Source organism: Microtus oregoni, unplaced genomic scaffold (assembly GCF_018167655.1).
Source record: "Microtus oregoni isolate MIOR12 unplaced genomic scaffold, Mior012 000018F_ref0000195, whole genome shotgun sequence".
NCBI classification, from domain to species: domain Eukaryota; kingdom Metazoa; phylum Chordata; class Mammalia; order Rodentia; family Cricetidae; genus Microtus; species Microtus oregoni.
Window position 1 is genome coordinate 24033591 of NW_024543077.1, and position 24378 is coordinate 24057968.

The 24378-nt window shown below is 42.6% G+C and overlaps 1 protein-coding gene across 12 annotated transcripts in view; it reads right to left on the bottom strand.

The window, feature by feature from the left end:
• LOC121458699 (disks large-associated protein 1) overlaps positions 1 to 24378 on the bottom strand; it is a 798580-nt gene that overhangs the window by 223408 nt on the left and 550794 nt on the right. For all 12 annotated transcript variants that reach the window (XM_041667976.1, XM_041667977.1, XM_041667979.1 and 9 more), the window contains one exon: positions 1425 to 1639. In XM_041667976.1, the coding sequence (XP_041523910.1) occupies positions 1425 to 1639 (215 nt within the window). The remainder of the gene's footprint in view (positions 1 to 1424; positions 1640 to 24378) is intronic.

A 24378-nucleotide genomic window follows, 5' to 3' on the forward strand; every position in this document is an offset into this window, starting at 1 on the left:
GAGAGAGATGGGTTAGCTCCATGTGATGTCAGCCAAGGCATGCCGAGTGCTGTGGCCTCAACTAGAATCTAGAAGAAGCGAGGAAGGACTGACCGCGGCAGGTTTTGGCAGGTGCACATCCCTGCATGTCTACCTCCTTGTGCTAGGAAGCAGTACATTTGTTGTTGGTGATGTCTGTGATGACGGCCCCGATGAACTGACACAGCAAAGCGAAGCGAAAGCACATGGGTGTGTGAAGGTTAGAGAGAAGGGCTTCTCTTTGTGGATTAGGTAACTAATGTATCAATGCTAATCTTCAATTAGAAAAATTTCAGAGCAATTCCATATGGTCCCTTGAAAAGGACCCAAGAGTAGATTTTTTTTTGTCTAGTTCCTTATGTCCTTCGCTATTTAAACAATTCTCGTTATAGATCAGTCAGCTGCTTTTCAAAGTTCTTGATCAATAGTCTGATTTTGTATTTTTATATTTTAACCCATCTGCTTTGTCCTTTTCTGTTTTGTCTCTTAATATTTCACTCTGTGACAAATGCAAGCACATAAATTGTATTAGTCACATGTGTTTACAAAGAAGGAGCTTTAAAAACGCTAATCAGCTGCAGTAAATATACCTTTAGGTCCGAACAGATCTATATTCCAAGGCTCTGACTTACTCCCTATAAACAATATTAAAAATTAGGCCTGTTTGAAATAATCAATGTCTGGGCTGGGTGTGGTGGCAAGGCTTTAATCACAGCCCCAAGGAGGTAGAGGCAGGCGGGTCTCTGTTGAGTTCAAGGCCAGCCTAGACTGCACAGTGAGCACGAGGCTAGCCAGGACAACATGGTTAGAACATGTCTCCACAAAGAATCAGTTCTAGCTGTTGCCTTGCAAAGTTGTTTTTCTTCAAATCGCACAAATATAAGTACACATACTCACATTTTTCAAAATAAATAAAAACACTTTGAAGGTCTTACAAACTGTGATATGTATGGAGTTCGAAGTCAAACACGCATATCAATAGCTCTCATGTACCTACCCAATTTCCCAGCATGGTCACATTCTATAAATTTCTATGACATAAACATCTCCACCACCTTACATAATTTTCTGAAAATCTAAGTCTCCAAAGGAAGACTTTTATATTAGTGGCTGAAAAAAAGGTTCCCAAATGGGGTACATGGTCCTTTTCATTGACCAGAATTCTTTTTTTCCCCTCCAAAAGCATTCTGATTGCCTTAGAGGGTTAGGAGTCTACCCGGTATTCCTCTGACTTTGATGACAGTGGTATTTACAAGTCAAATCCAATGTCAACATCAACAGGCCAGTCATCACACCCCGGTATCTGAGGGATGCTTTCAGCTCCACTACAACTAGCCAGCCACCAGCCGGATCCTCGGTGCTAACACCAGGCTGATGGAGGGAAGCAGACAGGAAGGGTTACTCACTTGAGTGTGGTGAGCTCCGTGAGGGAGGGCTGTGTAGCCTTGAGATAGCTTTCTCTCCGGGCAGCCACTTTGGGAGAAGGCTTGGGGCTCGTGTCTGAGTCTCCGCTGTCCTCATCCCCCATGGCTTTGATGTAGCTGCCACTTCGCATCCTTCGGCATGGAATCTCATCATCTTTCCCACGAGGTGTGTACCCTGTCCATTCATCTTGGGGAACCTAGTCAGACATGAAAGAGACAGTTCGCTTTCAATAAAATTGAACTTTTGGAAGCTTTTCTTGTCCTTGCCTTTTTTTTTTTTAATGAGTCTGGAATAGAGATGAATTATCTAACCCTCAGACATGAACTTTTTGGATATTAAAGTTTCACGGTAATCGCTCTGACAATCATTTTAACACATGCACACCCATGTTGCAGTCTTAGGCAAGTGCACAGCATCTGCAAAGTGGGAACCCCTGGCTCTGGGAACTGAACACTTCTCAGTGTTCTCACACTCATCACAGCTGAGGTGGGAGAACGTGATGGAGAGGGAAGCCGCTGGATTTGAACTTTTCACCGACCTTGCTCCAGCAGCACTTGGGAGTTGGGGTGCTCCCTGACTCCTCGGGGTCTCTCTAACTTCACCCCTGCCCCACCCTATGATTGCTCTCTTTCTGTCCTGACCCCTGCGCTGTGCCAGATGTATTGACTTTCCATCCACCCATTCTTTCTGAGGTCTTATTATGGTTTATATCTCATCCCAGTGGATCTGATTAAAGAACCTTTTGGGAGGTTTCCCAGCAAGGTTTTCAGAAGAGTCAATGGCCTTCTCTCGGTATTTGTACTCGCTGGCCTCTCCGGCATGCACACGTCACACACACTACACTTATGAAAGCGTCTCCATGTTTGACATCTTGCTTGGTCTATGACCTGGGGGAGGTACCAGTCAGTTTTTTTCTCCTCAGGTTTGGCTGGATCCTGCTCCACATCCTTCACTGTGGAGTCCACAGAAAGGGTGCTGGCGGTGCGTTGCTTTCTTATGCTTCCCTCTCTGTGAAGCTGAGCAGGGCATTACATATTCTGTTTTACTTTTAATACATTATGACATTACTTTCAACTTCTTTTTTCTTTTCTTTTTTTACTTCAGCATGTGCTCAACCTAGTTCCTATTCAGGTTCATTCTTCTTCCACTGGTGAAAGAAACACATAATAACCCCTGGCTTTATCCTTCAAGAAGTGAAAAGAGCCCACAATGCATGGTGCCCTGTACGGAGCTTAATCCAAAGAGACCGACTAGGGCTGGGCTGATTTCACCACTGACATGCTTACAACAGGGACGAGCAGATACATAAACAGAGGACGACCTCTAAATCAACATGCTCATAAGTCGAAGCTGCCGTGCCACAATGGGATATGCACTACAGAGACACTAGAAGCATGGCCCTGCCAATAATGAAATGGGGGGAAGGGTCCTAGAGGGGCGCCCTCTAGGTCTGCAATGATAAGATAAAATGAATACATATTTACATACATACACATACACACATAGGTATGTATGTATGCATGTATATATGTATGTGTGTTAGGGTCTCATGGGCAGGCCAGTAACTCATTCTGTAGCCCAAGTTGGCTTGGAACTCTTAGTCCACTTGCCTCAGTTTTCTGTATTCTGGGATTAAAGGTGGGTACCACCATATGGAGTGATAAAACATCAGCTCCTTAAATACCGGGATTTAATATTTAGATGCTAAGTAGCTCCTGGCTATGGAAAGTGACACATTTAACTATGCTAAGCAATTTGCTCATAGTAACTTATTTTAGCAGTGTAACTTGGGGCTTTTATTTTCTTTCTGTAATTTTCCAATGAAAGGCTGGAGCTTAGAAAGCTGAAATCACTGGACAAAGAACACGGGGGAAGTCTTGGGATTGAAAAATGCTCAGGTCATCTCACTCCAGGCAGGCCTCTTGTCCAGGAGTAGCTGGTCAACACAAAACAAATTCAATGGTTTTTGCTACATTTCTTTTGTCAATTTTTATTTTATTATTTTCTTATTTGCTTGTTTTGATATTCCCTTTTTGTATTCTTTTGAACGAGAGAAAGATAAAGAGGGTGCTAAAGTTGGGTAGGTAGGGAGGATCTCAGAGGAGTTGGGGAAGGAGAAACCTGATCAAAATATATTGTATAAAACATTAAAGAAAAAGAGAATAACACACTGATTGCATCTCAAGAAAACAGAAAAACATAAGAGTGCTCCTGCTGAACTTTAAAAATCAGAACATTCTCATGAGAAACAGCCTGTGAATTTGAAACTTAAAAGTGTTAAGAAAATTGTCCATGATGGCTCTTATCTCCACTGGATATAGATTTCTAAATATTGCCCACTGTAGAAAGTGAAATTACACATTCACTATCAAAAGCATTGTTCTTTCTTCCTTCAAACCATGGGCTTCTCTGTGTAATCAAATGACATTCATTGCTAATAGCCTCTCATTCAGGGGTGGGCCCTTGTGAGTTTCTCACCCATCCATGCTAGAACAGTGACTGGCTTGATCTTGGGCAGGTTTCCAGAGCTGCCATGAGGTCATGAGTGCAATAGCTTTGTAACGTCCGAAGACATTGATCATTCCTTAGCAGTCTTCCACTGCTCTAGTTTGTATAATCTTCCTGTCCCCTTTTTGGTTATTCCCTGAGCCTTGGGAAAGGAGTACAATATAGAGGTCCTGGTTTAAGGCTGAGGAATCTACAGTCACTTTTTCTCTACACTCTGACCAGTTGTGAATCCGGATGGAGGACACCACGAGAACAAGGCCCCCTAAATTGTCAACTGGACAAAATTCATATGAACTAACAGAGCCTGAAGCAGCAAACAGAGAGCCTACACAGGTCTTCTACATATATATTAAAGCTTTAAGTCTTTTGATGGGAGCCTTTAATATGAGATGAGTAGGTCTCTGACTCTTGTGCCTGCTCTTGGGGCTCTTTACCTTCTGTTGATTTCCCTTGTCCAACTTCAGTGTGATGGTTTTGTTTTATCTTACATTTTATTTTGTTATGTTTTGTTGTTATCTCTCAGGAGTCTGTTCCTTTAAATGAGAGACAGAAAGGGGGTGGATCGAGATGGGAGGGGAGGAGGGCAGAACTGTGAGGAGTAGCGGAGGGGAAATTGTAATCAGGATGTACTGTATGAGAAAAGAATCTATTTTCAATAATAGGAAAAAAGATAACCTTCTGGAAGACAGTTTAATACTATATCAACTAAGCAGAACAGTATTAGTAGGTTTACTCCTAGGGCCTATGAACTTTTCAACTGTAGGTCCTTGGCTATGCTTGCAGTACAAAGGACGAGTTCCTTCCTTTAGAGTAGGCCTTAAATCCAAGGAGAAAGATGCTGGTTACCTCCATAATATGCATGCTACTATTGAATCAATAAATTTATCTTGCTAGGCTGACCATTACACAGAAGATCATTGATGTCTCTTCTCCCAAAGCCACCTGAAGAGCACTTTCTGTAAAAGCTAGGCACCATGGGGGAAGCTTTGAGATGAATATCAGTGTTATTTCTGTGCTCTTTCCTGTAACCAAAGTGCTGTCTTCCGTAGCGGGGTCTTCCCAACACAACTTCCACATTCTTGGGCTGAGCTCGCGGAGTGCAGATGCTTTCTGAAGTGTGTTCTGTTAGTTTCTTTGATCCACACAATGAATACTGTTTCCCCCTCATTTTACAACGGAGGGACCTGAATCTATGGAACTAGGTCATGGCACAGGTGTGAAGAGCAGAGTCTCCGCCGGGCAGTGCCTGGGCTTCACTACTGGCTAGTGGCTGATGGAGATTTTCCTTCTGGGCTGTGCTGTGCTGTGCTGTACCTGCTGGACTGTATAGTTACATCCTCAATCTCATAGTTCATCACATACAACACATCTGTCATTGACCAGCCACGCTAGTAGCAATGTAGAATTTTCATTTTTCTGCGCTAAAAGGGCTCAGGATCACCACAGCAACAAGGGCTGCTCAGACAATTACAAATGATGAGAATAATCTTGTTTTCCTCCAGTTGGTAAGTGACTCACTGCACAGCGACAACCGTGTTCAGATCCTTGCCATCAGCTTAGCAATCGCAGTCTAAAAATTAACAGCAAACCAGGGTCACTGATGACCCGCCACTCGTCATTTCTCAACGCTGACGCGAGGTTCCTAAGTGTTGCCTTCTGGAATACGTTAGAGATGAATGACAGACTGATTAGCTAATATGACAGTTTCTGTTCGGGTGCTTTGCAAACCTAGCTCAAGGCAGAAACCTGAGCTCCAGGAAAAATAGTCTGCCATCGTTGCTAGGGGAACGGGCTGAGAAGTGTTTAATCGGTATGCCTTTCAATTAATCATTCTTTTCAAATGATAGTGGTGAAAGAATTGTATCAATGTGGTTTCTACTGGAGTGGAGCATAAATATTAATATAGTATTCATCTACCTAAAGGCAGCATGCAGCAAGATTTCGCAGAAAATAACAAAGAAGTTAGCTCTAAAAAAAATAGAGATGTAGAAAACGTAGACCCCGAAGAAGAAAAATACCATTGCTGAACTGGTCGGGCGAGCAAAATTGCTGTAATTAAGCCTCTGTGTGTGTGTGTGTGTGTGTGTGTGTGTGTGTACGCACACCTAAATACTTCAAACCAAAAGAGGGACATCTCAGAGGTGCACAGTATTAGAAGGAAGCACACTGCTCTGAAGAGCCCAAAATGTGCAATGTTACCCATCTTTGGTCATTGAGAAAAGATAGTTGTGAGCTTCGGTTTCTCCTTTTCACTACTGGGCTGGGTTTTCAGCCCTCAACCCCCAAGAAGCCACAGTCCTATGTATGTGGAAGTCTACAGACTTCCAGGCAGACACGAATCTGCTTCTTCATGGCTAGGAGTAGCTAATGTTTTAGATTTTGGTGATAGTCTCCATCACCAGGGAGTACCCACCCTCTGCTGACTAAGTAGCTAATGTTTTAGATTTTGGTGATAGTCTCCATCACCAGGGAGCACCCACCCTCTGCTGACTGAGTAGCTAATGCCTTAGATTTTGGTGATAGTCTCCATCACCAGGGAGTACCCACCCTCTGCTGACTGAGTAGCTAATGCCTTAGATTTGGGTGATTGTCTCCATCACCAGGGAGCACCCACCCTCTGCTGACTGAGTAGCTAATGCCTTAGATTTTGGTGATAGTCTCTATCACCAGGGAGCACCCACCCTCTGCTGACTGACACGTGTGTGGTCTAGACGGACTCTCGGGTTTGCTCGCACTGTGTTCCGGTCACCTCTATGAGTCCAGCCTAGGTCTACAAACAGCCTTCAGAGCACCAGGCGTGCAGGATCCTAGGGGTGCTCCTTCTCCCTTCCACTGCTCTCCCCCCGGGTGACCTGCTGTTTGCTGCTGCTAACACCTAGGAGCCGCCTTGACTGCTGCCCAGCTGACTGCACTGAATAAGAGTGAGGGAAATCTAAAAAGAAGGTTAGCTCTTCCCACTGCCTGGGAAAGGCTATGCTGCTGCTGCTGGTGCCAGGCTAGGACTGGAAGTCCTGCTTGAAAGAGGAGCAGAGGACAAGCGCCCAGGCATTGTGGGTGGTGGGACAGGAGGTGGTCCTGCATGTCTGAGGCATCCCAGGAGGCAGCCGGGCCCAACGACAGAAATACCACATAAATCAGTCTCCTACAGCTAAGTTTGATAATACTGCTAGATCTAAGAGGAGATTATTTGCTTTTTAATGCTTGTATTTAAGCACTAATACTCTAATAGAGAGCTTTATTTTTTTTTAATTTTCTTTTATTCTTTTTAGAGACATGGTTTCTCTGTGTAACAGTTCTGCCTGTCCTAGAACTCGCGTTGTAGACCAGGTTGGCTTTGAACTTTCAGAGATCCACCTGCCTCTGCCTCTCGAGGGCTGGGATTCAAGATTGTGCCACCACCACCTGTCTTTGTTTTTCTCTTTCTTTTTATAGTTTTTAGGAAGGCTCTCATTATTTAGCCTGAAACTTGCTAAGTAGCCCAGGTTGTCCTCTAATTCACAATCCTCCTGCCTCAGCCTTCCTTTTCAGTGCTGTCAATACAGGCATGTGCTACTATGCCTGTCTGAGAGTTTTGAGAAAATCAGGAGTTCAGGGAGTTTCCTACTTGAAGTCTACAGCTGAAGTCACACGTTGTCACTGAGAGTTGGAGGGCTCAGCACCAAACAGTGACTGTAATCAGACGCTGCCAGGCTCCACCCAGGGTGCGGATGCTTTCTATACTGCGAGATGTCTCAGGCACTCGACAGCAGCCCATCTATTCAACCATGGAACAGGGTCCAAAGCAGGAAGCCGACCACCTAATGGAACGTGCTGTTAATTCCTAAGTCTTCCTGCCTGCCGCTCTTATTGTTCCTGCTGCAAGCAGTTCTAACTGTTTATCTGCCAACAGCACTCGATTCAGATAAGCGGAGAAATAAATGAACACGGTAATTTGAGAGAAATAAATGCTGTGGGGAAACCGGGTGAGACAACATGACAGGGTGTCCGAAAGCGGCTGGCTGTCGCTTGTTTCTCTCTTGTCTGAAAGGGTGACATCTGAGAACCACAGCAGTCAGCCTTAGGAAGGCCTGGGTCCAGCCAGCAGAAACTCTAGCATAAGAAGAAGCTTGGAGTCATCAAAATCTAGTCATGAAAGTGTCAGCCTGGGCAGAGAGCACCGGGCAGAGGAGCAACAGTGGGCAGGTCACTTCCATCTTAGAAGTGCATGTCAAATTTTCCTCCAAAGATGCGTCAGCCTCCCCTAAGCCCCTTCTAAACCATCACAGCCTAAATTAGCTTTTTCTGTGAAATCTACAGATGTGGTCTATTTACTCCAGCGTTTGTGAGCTATAGCGCTTGGGACTAAATAATCACAATAAACTTTATTGGAACACAGTCATGGTCGGTGATTATATCTTGTCTATGGCTGGTTTTGAGTTACAAGGGCAAAACTGTGTGGTAGTGAGAGAAACTGTACTGTCCACAGGGATCGGGTGGGACCTGTCGAGTCCCATTCTTTGATACTGCAAACACAAAAATAATTGAATGTGTTAAGCAGAAGTATAAACTTAGAACAGACTGTCTACACTAGCAGTTCTTAGCGACAGTTCCCCATCAGGAAGTATCCCAAAGCTGTCTTCTCCAGGTGGGCAGGCTTCCCTGGCTTCCCAATGACCCTGTATAATATCTCTTTGGGTTTAGAAATCTTAGCGTCCAAGAACCCCAGTGGGACATATTTTTTTTTGTTTTTTAATTTTAAGATTTCTTAAAAGAACATTTGTCCTAAGATCTGTGTGCTTGATACGTATAAGGGCTGTCTGGATTGGTGTGTGTGTGTGTGTGTGTGATCGACTCACAACTGTTTGTAGTCTCCGAGGTAGAAGAGGGCAGACTAACAAAGGTGTAAGCATTTTACTATTCACCTATTTCCAGGGCCTAGAACCGTGCTGTAATCCATTAAGTTTTTGCATGAATGTGATTTCCCCCCCCTAGCTTTTACTTACTATATGTTTAACTATGTGTGTCATCACATATTTGACTCAGTCTTTTCATCTGTAAAACAGGCATTCATGAACTTAAGCACCTTATAAATGTGAGCATGAAGGTTGGAAGCTCAGCTATATTGTAAGTGGAACCAGCCATAAATATCTTGGGGATGACAAAGTAACAGCCTTTCAGAACGATATCCTGCTGCATACTAGACATTCCAGTACAAGGACATACACGTGACAGACTATGTCAACAACCACACGCAAAGATGCAGGTGTTTCTTATATGGTAAGAACGTAGTCCTCCTAAGTTGGCCATGGGTACCAAAAGGTATTTATCCACCTTCTAGGCACTTTGGAAAAGGACTGTCTTTTGATGCTTTTAATTCCTCTCCTTTAGGTTTCCTCAAATGAAGTTAAAAGAGCATCATACTGATTCTAAGAGATCAAGGAAGGGGTACTTAAAAACCTTCCTCAGATGGAACCTTGGAAGATTACAATTCAAGGTTACTACTTCCATCTGGATGTCTCAAACTGTGATGATGTTTTGAGCCTTTCTCTTGCTTGGTTAGCTAACTTCCTGCATTTACACTTCCTTACGTTCCTAAGGTGAGAGAGATGCCTCATTTTATTGACTCTAAGATTCCAGTGCGAGATGCTCATTTTATTGATCTCAGAGGCCAATGCGAGAGGCCTTATTTTATTGACTCTCTCTCAGATGCTAGTGCAGGCCTCACAACACTTTTTATACTAATCAGAAAGAAGGAAACACTGTTGATGAACTCTGTTGCTCTGGTTTATAAGCTGTATCTTGGAAATGACAAACATGGGAAACATATGGGTCTTAGGATCAACTTTTTACAATATAAATGAAAACGAGGAATGAGATAGTATTTGTATTCAGCATTCATCTGTGCTATATTTTTGCAAAAAGCCCACCTATATGTTCATATAATATCTACGATTCTTATGGTGAAACTGAATGACAGTAAGGACTCTTTTTTATACTTTCTATTATAATTTGTAGCAGGTAAAGACTGGGGTGCAGAAGATTAGTTAGTGCTGATGCCCCTGATGCTCAAGCTGGGTTCAGGGGCAATTTTCCTTCCATTATTTATAAATATTTTTTGAAGCACTATTGTTATTTTATGATAATCAACAGAGTACACACTTCAGATAAAAGGAAATCCAACTTCACACGGATTTAAGATCAGCTTATGGGAAAATGAATTAAAACACCAAGCGTAATTTCTATGACTTGGGATAAAAATGACAAGAATGACTATTTATGACACAGGGAGGCTTGTCTGTAAGAGGCCCTGGAAAGGCCTAAGAGCTCGAGACGGCGTCGGCTGTCAACAGGCCCTGAGCCGTAGCTGCACCTAGGGGAAGATAGACATTCAGTGCCCATGATGGTCTGGTGGCCGAGGGATGAAGCCATGTGCACATCCTTGAGAGTGGAATATCTCAGGATGGGAGCTGGATGGTGAGGTCTGGAGTAATGAAAATGTGTGAGATTTGGGGAAATCTGAGAGCCACAAAAGGAATGCAGACACTTAGAAAGCCCGGGCAGTTGGAGTGGAGCGCATGTCCTGAAAATCCAAGGGTAGGAAGTGGAGCTTTTCTGGGGAGGTGATGGAGCTGGTAGTTGTGGGCACATAAGGCAGAGATCTATGTCATCGGGGTCAGAGAGGCATTTGGCTGGGCAGACAGACTACAGACAACAAAACAAGAAGACGTGGGGAATATAGAGGGGCCATTGATAGGCTTGCTCTTGCAAGCACTTAGCACTGTTGAGGTTTTTCAAAGTACAGAATATTTCAGTGACGGTGATCAGGTAAATGGTGGTTCTTGGCCTTGACTGAGGCCAAAAGAGCTTGCCCATCCGGGCTTTATGAACAAAGGTCAATTACAGAACAAGACCTTGTATTTATGAAAGCAGAGGTGGGGATCTGCTATCTACAGAAAAATCTAACAATTACAGAATAAAACACAGGGTTGGGGGCAGCGTCATTCAGCAATAACGTGAAACAGGCATTGCCATTTCTGTTCTGCTCTGGCAAAGCCGAGACTCAAAAGAGGTGAAATGACTTTCTGAGGTCATCATCACGAACAAGAGGTTTGCTGTCCAGCACCAATGCTTTTAACAGCATTAGCCAGCCTCTGATGAATCCATCATGATCGAGGGATGAACAAATATACCTCAAAAAGGAAAAAGAAAACCGAGAATGGAGCACATGCTCCCATTTAACTGCTCTTAAAAACAAAATATAATTATTAAAACAACCACAAGTATTATCTGGTCTATAATTTTCTAGCATTAAGTACTTAAACTGTAGGAAGTGAGATGTCCTTTGCCTCCTCAGACGGACTCTGCCTCCACTGGTCTCTGCTTTATGGCTTAAACAAAAATGCTCAGTTGTATGCGTGTGAGGAGGAGTGTGGCTGGGGATCAGAAGCCTTTCAGGACAGTCACACTGGTAACAGTGACTCTGGAGGCCTCCGAGCATCCTGGCATGCTTTGGCATCGGTAGGAAGACTTGGCTGTGGAGCTCAATCTCCCGCCGGCAGCTGTCTGCAGAGACGGCTGCGGTGTGCTGACCTTCTAAGCACTTTTAGTGGCTCTCAGATTCCCTACTCACTCTGCTCCTTCGCATCTTCTTTGTGGCTGGGAGAACTGCTTTTCTGCTCCACACAGCTTTCACCTTGACAAATACGACTTGGCTTAAGTGTCCCTGCAGCCTTTTTAGCTTGCTCTTCTCATAGCAAAAGCAGCGGGAGAAAAAAGAGAGCAGGAATAGGAAAATTACAATGACATGATATTCAGATCCTTAGCCTGTCCTTAAGATTGTCCTTACCCAAATAGGATTTGATCTCCCTAGCAACCACCCTGCCTCACTCCTATGGAAGCCCAAAGCTGGAGTGACTGAATTTGCTCTACTTACAGTTACCTTTTAAGGCCAAGCGTGAATACCTACCTTGCTTAAAATCAGGGGCTATACCCCTTGTCAAAGCTCCCTCCACAGGTTCTTAAATGGTTTCAATGTGTAAGAGATCTGTCCACTGAGTGACTCTGAGATTATTTTCACCTACAAATAGTTATACTTGTCTTCAGGGGACCTTGCACCATAAAAGTTTCTGGGTAAATAAGCACAAAGCAGTTTATAAAACATAGTCTCTGACCTCAAGGAAATTTACAGGTTTTAACTGGATCAGGAGAGCTGGAGGATGGATGAAGACTGAAAACAGCTTTAAAGCGTGTCACTCCGAGCTGGGCACCAACTCTTGGGGAAGCTGAATTACCTATGGTTAGAGTTTGTTCCCATACAGGCTGTTCCCTAGTGGGTGGAACTATGTTTGTGGGAGTACCCAAGGACCTTTTAAATCAGCTCAGCTCTGGGGGCTGCTGGGAAGTGTTTTCAAGGTGTCAGCTGATGAAGGAAGGGGGCAGCTGGGCAAAGTCTTTGTGATACCACATCAGGAAGCAGTAGTGGGGATACTGGCTTCCAGCTGGCTCTACGAAGGGGAAGAAGGGAAAGCTACTACATTTGTTTTTATTTTGTATGTATGAGAGTTTCTTCTGCATGTGTGTCTGTGTACCATGTGTGTGCTAGGTGCCTGTAGAGTTACAGATAGTTGCGAGCTGCCATAAGAGTGGCTGGGAATTGAACTCGGGTCCTCTGGAAGAGCACCTAGTCCTCTTAACCACTGAGCCACCTATCCAGGCCCTGAATATTTATGAGTGTTCTATCCTGTACTATAACTGGAGTGGGCACTGATGGAGTTATCTGAACCTCACTGCTGGCTCTCGGGTCGCATCACACTGGTTCTCTTTTGGGGAACCTTCTTCCTTTATTCGAGACCCATATGTCTGAGAAATGGTTTGGGGTTCAGGCCATGCCCATCGGTCCATTGATTTGCTCACTGTTCTTTGTTTCACGGAACTGCTACAGGGTTGTAGGTATGACCTAAGCCTGTTCAATGCTTGGGATGCTGGGAATAATACTTTCTCTTTGATGAGTAATGCAGTCGGGAAGAGGGTAGCATTTGGCCCTGAAAGTAAGCACACAAATATACAAGCATTTTCTAACATACTGTTGATCCTACGATGCTATCAAATCCCATTGCAAAAATGAGAACATCGAGACTTCAGGGTAGGTACCAAGGGATTTAAGATGAATGTTGTACACCACAGTCAAACTTCTGTTCTCTCTTTACCACACCATCCTATCTAAACAAGATTCTGACCTTTGCTTCAGCAATTCTTTATTCATCATGAGATCCAAAAATGAAAATTTCAGGACATATTTTGAAAGTTTTTTTTTCTGATTTTCAAAAATTTGACACATAATGACTATTAGATGCTTGCAAGAACACAAAGAGCTTGAAGTAACAGAGACCACACCCTGCCAGCAGTTATAACTGGCTGTAAGATTTAGTGAAATGAAAGGAACATCCAAAACATTCTAAAAGAGTTCAAAATCAACAGCCCCGGCGTTTGTCTGTGGCAGACAAACTTGTTTGTACTGGCTACACAGGAGGATAATGGGGAGCCCTGAGTAGTTTTCACGAAGCTGCTTGCTTCTGGGCACATTGAGTATAGATAGCTGCTGGCTCAGAAAGTCCAGGCTAGGCACTGAGTTTTTCCCATCATGCTACAGTCAGGGCAGGCTGCGGTCTCTCCGCTATATCGTGTGTGGGTTTTAAGTATAATTCCTTGTTTCAAAACGGAGTTCTCAGAGGAAAGCTTGAATTCTTGCCTGGGTATTCAGAAGAACCAATGGACCTCAGTCAGTAGTCTTCCTGTTGGGTTTCTGTAGAAACCCAGACACAGACACGTTATCCACCAAACCCAAACTGTGCTGTTTGCTCAAACCTCCCAGATCCCTCATCTAGCCCATCAGCTGTCAGTGCCATCCACGCCCCAGCTCTGTGTCTGATTTGCAGGGTGCTGATTCTGCTTCTTTGGAACATGCAGCCTGATAAACACATACAGTTATTTTAGAACAAATAGTACAGTTATTTTAAAATGCTTATGAATATAGATGTTTTCTCTTAGAACAGAAAGTCTGATAATCTTGTTAAAATGGTACAAGTTTAGTCCATAAAATCTTCAGTCAACCATCTCATACACTAATAGTTAAACATAAATTCTGAAAGAAATTCCAGAGAATATGTTTCCTTTAGAGCATTTAGTATTAATTTCAAAATACTGCTTCTCAAATGAGCCTATCACTAATTATACTTAGCAATCATGGACTTGACTTTCCGGCATGACCGACTGGAAGAAGGGAAACAACGTAGTTACAGAGATGTGCACACGTGCATTTCGTCACCACCCACTGGTTACTATGGCCGTCAAAGTCGCAGCACCTACAGCACACTGAACACTGCATTTAAATGGGCCACAGTGGAATATTTCCTTACTGAATCTATTCATTCTCTATCAGTGAAACACCACGAAACCACAAAAATCTAGCGCTCGGTATCCAAACAGGATAGAGTCATATTCTGGTGTCTTTATGCATGTAGGTGATAACAAAAATTATCACACACTGATCATGTATCTTGAGGATCTGAACTTTGTTCTATCTCATCACACTTCCTCAGGCACAAGGTATCTAAACCTGGTATGTGCACAGATGGTCTGTTCCATAGCTACTTTTATCAGTATTTTATCAGGCTGTTGGAAAGGCTCTGGCTGAGGTTTTGAATAGAGACAGACATGTTCTAGTTTAAAAGGCTCTTTTAGTTTGACTAAAAGGAAACAAGAGTAAAGTCAGAGATGAGATTCATGGGAGAACCTTGGTGAAGAACCAGGAGGCTGTGATGGAGAGAGGAGAGGATGGATTTTCTAGTGATGACTTGGGTGCGTAGCAGGGAAGAAAGGAGGTGAGATGACCCCAAGAAAGGTGGCAAGGATGGCTTGATCTACTAGAAGGACTGAGTTAATGTTGGCTGAAATGAAGAGGCCCAGGAGGAGTAGATTAAGACTGGAAGATTTGATCTGGACTCTAAGTCAAAACACACACCGCAGGGACATCTTAACAGTCCTGTTCACTGCGGTACTACCCACAACAACCAAGTCACGGCATCAGCCTAGGTGTCCGCCAGATGAATGGATACAAAGAAAGTAGTACATTTATACAATAGAGTTTTATTCAGCCGTGAAGAAGAGTGAAACTATGCTGTTTGCTGGAAAAAACAGACCAAGTAAAGATTATCATATTCAGCAAAACAGCAAGATTCAGAAAGAAAATATTTCATGCTTTCTCTCATTTGCAGATTCTATATTTTATATTAAAACATAAAACTCTATATGCAAATAAATATTTTTCCATTAAGAAAGTTTTCTCACGTATATAATGTTCCTTAACCATAGTTTGATGGAGGAGGGTCTATGTGTTACTTTCATTGGTTAATAAAGAAACTGCCTTGGCCCTGATAGGACAGAAAATTAGGTAGGTGGAGTAGACAGGACAGAATGCTGGGAGAAAGAAGCAGATTCAAGCAGTTGCCATAGCTCTCCTCTCTGAGATGGATGCAGGTTAAGAATCTTCCCGGTAAGACACCACCTCGTGGTGCTACACTCATTAGAAATGGGTTAATCAAGATTTGAGAGCTAGCCAGTAAGAGGCTAGAGCTAATGGGCCAGGGAGTGTTTAAAAGAATACAGTTTCCGTGTAATTATTTTGGGTAAAGCTAGCCAGTGGCCAGGAGCTGGGTGGCAGAAAGCGGCCCACCACTCCTTACAACAATAGTTACCACTATGCTCCCTGTCTTTCTCCCACACTTTTCCACTGCTCTATCCCCTTAGGCAAGAAATCTATCTTTTGCATATGCAAAGTGAACTACAGCACCATGCACAGCTGATGCACACACACGTAAAACAGAAGTGTGTGCTCGGAATGTGTTGACGTTGAGATGCCTGCGATACATCCAAGAAGAGATGCTGAGGTGGGAGCTTTGGGCATATCAACATGGTAGGCCAGCAATCTGGGCTGGAAAAATCCATGTGGACATGTAGACAGCACTTTCATATCTGAGGATGAATGAGTGTCAGCAGGAAAGAGAGGCTCAAAGGCCATGACTAACTCAGCTGTCCTTCCGTCTTCGGAGGAAGGAACCAAGAAGCAGCAAGAACGGTGTGAGGACAGCAAGGGGCAGCCCTGGAAGCTGAGCAAAGGAAGGTGCTGGAAGAGGGAGGATGACCTGCTGCACCTTACCCCAGCTTTAATCTCCAGGGAGGCCACTCTCTGCTTTTTACAAAAGACTCACCATTAATTAGCTTTCTTTTCTCAGCGGGAAGAGAACTCAAGAGCATCCCTTTTGTTTTCTTTTTCTCTCTTCAAACTCTTTGACTACTTTCGACAATAAGAAGAGTCTCTTACTTTGGAAACCCAGTGCCCCTACACACAGGAAAGAAGAAATAAAAACTTAACCTTCCATCTCCCCATAAGCTCTAGCTTCTTTTTCTATTCTCTTCTATTGTGTTCTACTTAATTAAAAATAACGTTGTTCCCAACCCACTAAATTGATTTTACTAACTGCTAATTCGTCATGACCACAGTATTAAAAAACAGGCTTTCACAGCATCTGGCGGGGGCTTGGCCATATTCATTATTAATCAGAAAGATAATGCTATTCATCTTTGCTTTTCCTAGTGAACCTTCTGCAAAATCAATGCTTACCACGTACTGGTTGAATGAATAGTTTGGGGACCTGAGAGTCATGTTTTTCGAATGGAGCTCTATGGATTTTTGTTGCCCTTACTTTATTGATTGTACCCTGTGTGGAAAACCATTCCTGTAAAGCTCTTTATCTAGATGTGATTTGAATCTTTTTGAATAGCTCCTGGAAGAGCTGGTGAAGACCACCTTCTGGGTGACACCCACCAGTAGGGTTACTACAACATGCAAAGCCAGAGAAGGCATATAGAAAATGAATGTATTAGCATATTCTCGCATATGAACCTTTTTGGGTCTGGCCAGTGTGTTGAAAAAACATTTACGAGCTAGCGGGATGGCTCAGGATAAAGGCACTTGTTACCAAGTCTGAGGCTGTGAGTTCAGTCTCTGAGACCCATACAGTGGAAGGAGAGAATTGTCTCCTGGAAGTTACCTTCTGATCACACAGGCATGCTGTGATGCACTCCCACCATCAATAAATGCAATAGAGTTTTTAAAAAATGCAAAATTCAAACCAATTAAGCTCCCCTTAGCATACTATAAGAGAACTCAATATTTTAGAACAATCTTACTTTTAATATTGTAATCTTCATGTCAAGATGAAATACCTGTCACCTCATACAGTGCATCACTTACAGGAAGGAATATGCTACAACAAAGTACAGATTTTGGAATCAGGTGAACCGGGTACAAATCTGATCAACAAACCTGGGATTTTTTTGGTTTACTTACATGGCTTCCCTCTAACTTCAGGCTTTCAAATATAAAATGAGGATATATGGTGACTTAACAAGGTTAAGACTGTAAGGATAAGGATACTATAAATATAAAATAATTTAGATTCTACTAAATAACAGACAGAACATGCTTGTTAAATATGACGACAGGGACATGCCCACCAAATGAAGGCTTGTAGAGCATTTTGGAGGTGAAAGGGGCTTGGTCCACATGATTTTTATGTGGAAATCATGTAATAAGGGGTTGATAGATCTTTGAATGGCAGAAGTTTCTAAAGTCTATTTAATTCATGATAGACCTCATCTGTAATCGAATATACAATAAATCCAAGACTCTGAGCCTTGGTAGAGCTGAGAGAAATTAGCAGATCTGGGGGATTCTCCAGAGGCTTGGCTATAGAGGATGGCAGACTGGCCAGGGGAAAAAACAGAAGAAAACTCCAAATTTGTTTTAAGACACAGGCGTGCATGAGTGTGGCAATGGCGAGTCTTAACCCCACAGAGGTCACCCAGAAAGAAGCTCGGGCAGGAGTGAGGCTGCCATATTAGAAAAGTCTTTCCAGGAAAACTTCAGTTTCGTTCTAAAGGTTTCTCTGTTGATTAAATGTGGCTCGCCATCCACACAGCCACGGTCACATCAGGGTTTGATTCAATAGCTGGGCACTCCGGCCTAGTTAGGTGGCCACGCAGAGATAACTACCACAGGTAGGGGCATAGGGAGCAGCTTGTGGGGCAAAGGGAAGGCTTTAGAGTTGGGTTCAGGCACCGATTGCTTACAGGTCTTCAGGTTCAGATATTTGGTTAAATATGCTCTTTCCATTTTGTGGAGAAGTTATTATTTGGGTCAAGAGCCTACATGTAAATATGAAGTCTTTACGTAGCTGTACTTAGCTGTTCTGGATGTCCACAAACTCTTTCCAAAAATCAAACCTCTGTGTTCTCCTTTGTACCCAGCACCTTGCAGACTGACTGGCCAATCAAATTCAGTAATAGTTTTTTTTTCCTCTAAATTTCTTGTTCACACATGAACAGGAAGACTTGAAGTTAACGGAAGCATCACATCAGATGATATAAATAGGAATCGGAGAGGTCGATCTGATGTGGTATTCCCCTCTATATGCTGTGAATATGTTTTATTACCATTGGTTAATAAAGAAGCTGCTTTAGCCTATGGCAGTGCAGAACATATTTAGGTGGGAAAATTAAGATGAATGCAGGGAGAAAGAAGGTGGAGTCAGGCAGATGCCATGTAGCTGCCCAAAATCAAGATGTGAGATAACAAACCATGAATCTTGTGGAAAAATATAAAATAATAGGAATGGGTTAATTTAAGGTGTAAGAGCTAGCTAGGAATATGCCTGAGCTGCTGGTAAAACAGTATTCTAATTAATAGAGTTTTGTGTGACTATTTGGGTCTGGGTGGCCAGGAGACAAAAACAGTCTCTGTTTACAATAATCTTTCTTTTAAACCTCTTTTCTAAGAGGCCAATAATTCATAAAGCCCCACCTTAATAAACATCAATACAGTGACAAACTACAGAAACCCAGAGTTACTCTAAGAACTTGAATCAATGTAAAATACTTCATTTTAAAAAACCATTTGCTTAGAAGGCTGCCTCACCAACTAATCTCTAAGCAACTTAAGAGGAGAGATGAAGTTGTCGGTCTTACAGACACTGCTATGCCTAACTATAAACCCCACTCCAAGGTCAGTGGCCCATGAAATGAAACAAAAGGGTTCATGACACGCTTATCTACCTCAACTGGGTTAGAACTGATTTATTCATCAACCTAGAAGTGAAATAAAGGAACTTTGAATCCTGACTTTTCATCCATCAATGGTGGGGAAGGAGGAGGAACCTGGCATTCAAAGTGTGTTGTTAGAGTGGACCTCGGCATATGATGGTTCAGTGCATGGAGTAGCCGGTGTGTGTGTGTGTGTATGTGTGTGTGTGTGTGTGTGTGTGTGTGTGTGTTCATGTGTGGGTATGTATAGGCAGGAAGGAGATCCATGGCCAGCATTCAGAAGCAAGGCATTGGAAGCATCCAAGAAATTGCACACGTGTATTTCCATGGAGACCTTCAGGTCTCCAAAGCTACAGCTCACAACAGGGCATACTGAAGCCAGGCCAAGGGAGCCCTATCACCACATCTGGGCAGGCCCAGTGAGGAAAATTAAAGACTGTCACCTCACCCAGCACATTTCAAAGTCCATTTTTATTTATCATGGGCCCTTAGACATGTTTTGAAGAAGTGGTTTCCAAGAGGGACTGGAGACACTAATATGGAACTGCTTGCTGTGTGGAGATTCCAGGATGCTTCTGATGGGAACGTGAGAAGGTCACTTAGTCTTACAGCTTGGCTGGTTTTCTTCATGTGACTTCTAGTTACACCATCCCGTGGCAAACCCTACCACTTACAAATGAAGGTGCGGACACACAGAACGTAATTAAAGTTGACATGAATGATAAGCAGTAGGAGTTAGTCAGATTTCATAGCTCCTCCTGGGCCAGTGAATGTTCCACCTGGCCACACCACACATCAATGAGTTATCTACCTTCTAAACCCTACAAAGGGGAAAACCACCAATGAATATGTATCAATTCTTTCAACAATCTTGGAAATGGCTTCGACCTCTCAACATAGATACATACAAGGGGAAAATGTGTTTAGAAGACTCTTGACCAAAACCAATGTTAGGATCACAGAATTCTTGTCAAGTCTGTGCCAGTATATATATTTCCCAAGGTATTAGTGTAAACAAAATGGTGTTATAGAGGCAAGTAGGTATGATTGTTAGTAAAAAAAAAAAAATAGACATATGCCTTACATTTGATTCCATAAACCTTGAGCATGCCAACAGTTTAGAACACTGCATGTATGTGCTCTATGCATGTGTTCATGTGTGTGCATGTATGTGTGTGTGGGCTGGAGGTTGATGTCAGATGTCTTCATTACTGTTCTCCAGCCCGTTTCTTATTTGGGATGGTCTCTCAGTGAACCTGGACTTTACCTATTCTGACTGAGTAAGTCTAGCTGGGTAGCAAGCTCCAGCCAACCTCCTGCTTCTATAGCCTCACTGCTAAAATTATAAACATGTGTCAGGGTGTCTGGATTTTTCCATAGATGCTGGCAACCCGAACTCTTGTCTCTCCAACTTGTTACTGCAGGTACTTGACTGCTGAGCAACCTTCCTAGATCCGTATCAACATTTTGATGGCAAAAATTAGGAGGGAAAAAGGGCCTATTTATGTTTATAAATGATTGTTTTTGGATGTAAGACTAACAGGAACCTTGCTAACCACACACATGCTACTATTATCTCTCCTTTTAAAAATACAGTGTTCTCCCAGCCCTCTCCCCTGCACAAATCCACAGCACACGGTTCAGAACAGTGTTTTCCCACTATAAAACTGAACCACCTACGGAGAGCAATGCCGCGGGTGCCCTTCACATGAGAGAGGCTTTGGGTTTTTCCTTTATCTTTTCTTAATGAGTCACACCGGCCCTGTGAAAGCTCCTCAGGGACCGTGGCACCTCCCTGTGGCAGTCCCCATGCTTCGCTGCAGAGAAGAGTGGGCTTAGCTTCCTGCTCACGCTAGCAAGTGTGTGTGTGTGGAGTAAAAGTCTATGGGTTAACAGACAAGAATTAAGGTAAATTCCATTTATGACATCCTGTAATACTAAACAGAATCCTTTACTGGGTCAGAAGTAGACAACTAGGAGAACACACTGGAGAAGCTGGGAGTACAGCTAAGGGGTGGAACACGTACTGTGCAGGTCCGAGGGCCCAAGTTTGACCCCCAGACACATGTCTTCTCTTGTAATGTCCACAAGAAACCTTTTTTTCCTGAGAAGGAGCTATTTCCTAAGTAATATAAAAACAAAAAGCCATGTGATTTCCTAGTTTCTGCACAAGCTAGACAAGTTTCTCAATATGACTCGAAGATCTCTGAAGCAGTGCATAGCAGAGGCTGTTGCCAGGCGTGAGGGCAGCTTCCATCCAGAGGGACAGTGGACGCTGACCAATGGCAGTTGACTTTCTTTTAAAAAATGTATTTTTAATGAGATTTTTCACAGTATTTAAAAAATGAAAAAAAAAACACAGGAAACACACACACCACAAAAACACAAAATCTGAAACCATAAAATACAAATAAAAGGCCAGTAAGAAAAAACTATGCCCAAATAAAAAAAAATATGGGACAAGAGTCTACACAAATACCATGAGTTCATTCTGTGTTGGTACCTGCTGCTGGGCACAGGGTCTGTCTTCAGTGTCGTTTGCACACCCCGTGATAGATAGATATCTGTTAGAGATTTTCCCTTTGCAGCCCTTGACTTTCTTGTCAGTTATATTGGGAGTCAAATTTTTCTGTGAATGAAGGGATAAATTTGTCTCGTGTTTGCGAAACTACGTTTTCTTTTGTTCTTACACAGCAACCAAGAGGAGAAATATGAATTCTGTGTGGGAGGCAGCTGAATATCAAGACGTATTTAAGTGGGAAAATTGTAGCACACGTGATCAGGAAGAGTGGATGGAAACTGGGACACATGACCTGATTCTTGGGGGGACATCATCACAGGCTCATCTGGGAGAACTCAGTCCCGAAGTCATTGTAACACATTTCTTCATTTTAACAGAGATGTAGCCCATAAAACGTAGCACGCCTTAGTGCTAATATTTTATTATTGCCTGAACTCAGGCAGCAATGTAAAATAATCCATTTCTAAAGGAGTTGATGATAACACACACACACACACACACATATGCACATGCCAAAAAACATTGATGGAAAAGCTGCATTTATAAAAACAATTTCTGCAATTTGCCTAGCTGATTAAGAGGCAAAAAGAATTGTTTTAACACAATCTGTTATAGTATTTATTTGTTTTCTAATTTAAAAATATTAAAAAATTTATATTGTTAATAGAAATATTATTATGTGACTTTCTTCCTTCCCTTCCTCTATGTGTCCAGCCCTTCCCTCTAACCCCTCCCAGGTCTGTCCACTCTCAAGTTCATAGACTTTTCTCATCACTCATATATATTCAAATATTAGCATAAACATGTACATATTACATAGACAAACATGGAAATGCTTAAACATAAATGACTGTGTGCTCAGACATACACTGTCTTCTCTTTTAATAGAGTGGAATTATATGGTGAATACGCCCAGCTCTTGGCCTTTCTCACTCAATAGCACAAACTTACCATCATTGCATGACAACATGTTTCAATCCACCTCATTCTTGTTAAAGTTAGGAACTCTTCATTGTATGGGAGAATTCATTCCCTTAACAAATGTTTACTCCTTATTTGCTGTGCACTCAACACACATCCAGGTAATGGAAACACAAACTCAGGCAAAACCAAATCACTGGCCTCATGGAGACACGCCCTACCATCTCATACTAAAGGAGGGCAGAATCAGTACACGCAGGGACACAACTCATGGTCACATGTTTTTCCTGAAGGGAGAGAATCTCATGGGGCCCAGGCTTAGATGAAGAATTACAGGCAGCTAAGGACTACCGAGAGATTCAGCCTCTCCCAGGTATGAGCCCCTGTATTAGTCAATACAAAGCAGTCAGTCCTGAAGGGACATATTACAACAAAAATGGGCACAGCAGGCTCCCTTTATATATCTGTGCAAATATGCATAGGCACATGTATATACACAGATACACGTATATACATATATGAATGAACTCAAGAACACACACAGAACATAGCTGGAGGAAATGCTATTGGGGAGGTGAAGGAATACACACAGGTGGAAAGTTTTTAACTTTCAACTATATGATTATATATATATATATATATATATATATATATATATATGATTCTTTACTATTTGAGTTTTTCCTCCACAATTAGCATGTGAAACTTTCATTAAAAATATGAATTACGTGGAAAAACTCTCAACCTGCAATTCCCGTCTATCTGGATTTTGCATTCATGTTGTCTTTGCGTTGTCTCAACCCCAAGGTAAAAACGCCATTAGGTTCAAAGACCTAAGGACAGGTTGACTCTCCGCAGAGGACTAAGGATCCTGAGATGGGGAATCAGCGTTACAGAATATACTCTGCTTCCCAATTTCTTCAGCTGGAACTTTATAACCAAAGTGAAGGGCATTTACATGTGACTGAACGCAAGAACCCATATGCTCCAAGGCAGTCTGTACCACTTATTTTCAAGGAGATAAAATAGCTTATTTAAACTTTGAATTTCCCTATTGGGTTCAGACGATTCAGCTGTTTACCCAGCAGCACCCTACTTAAAAATAGATAGCATGACATTTGTGGGTGCTCTAAAGCATACCCATTGGGGAAGGAGCAGAGCGCTCACGCCACACTTATCGTTTCTATTATGTAAGAGTGGAAAGGGTTATGAAATGAAGGCTTCAAAGGAAGCGCTCTTCCTCTCAGCTATGAAGGACAGATCTTCATACCAGCTGAATATTACTACTTGGTGATTATAATTAATGTAATGGAAATCCACTAGTAGTATAAGGAAATTTTCTTTCTTTTGTCATCCTCCTCATTACAGACTTTCCAACCAACACTTTATCAACTAGTAAGTAATTGCTATATGTCTGCTAGTATCTGCTATATGGTAGGCAATGTCAGTATGTAACTGAATACACAAGTGACATTGGGACTATTTGATGAACCTGGGTAATAACATTTGTATCAATCTCTCAAATGTAATTGGTATGATTAATATTGACCTTAAGCCTATGGTCACACAATTTCATAGACAATGGGGACAAGAATTAAAATAGGCTGAACTCAAGATATGCCATTATCAGAAATACCAAGCAGGAGCTCTACCGGAATCTGAAGGACTGAAATCGTGGTTCCAATCTGGCAGCCCTGCCGATGGCAAAGGGCAGGGCCCGGAGGAAATGAAACCCAAAGCACTTCTTTCCCACCATAACACGCCTCTCTTGGCATCTTACTGATTTTATTTATTAAAAAGATACCTTTTGTGAGGAAATTGCATTTCGTGGGTGATATGAAGGAGGA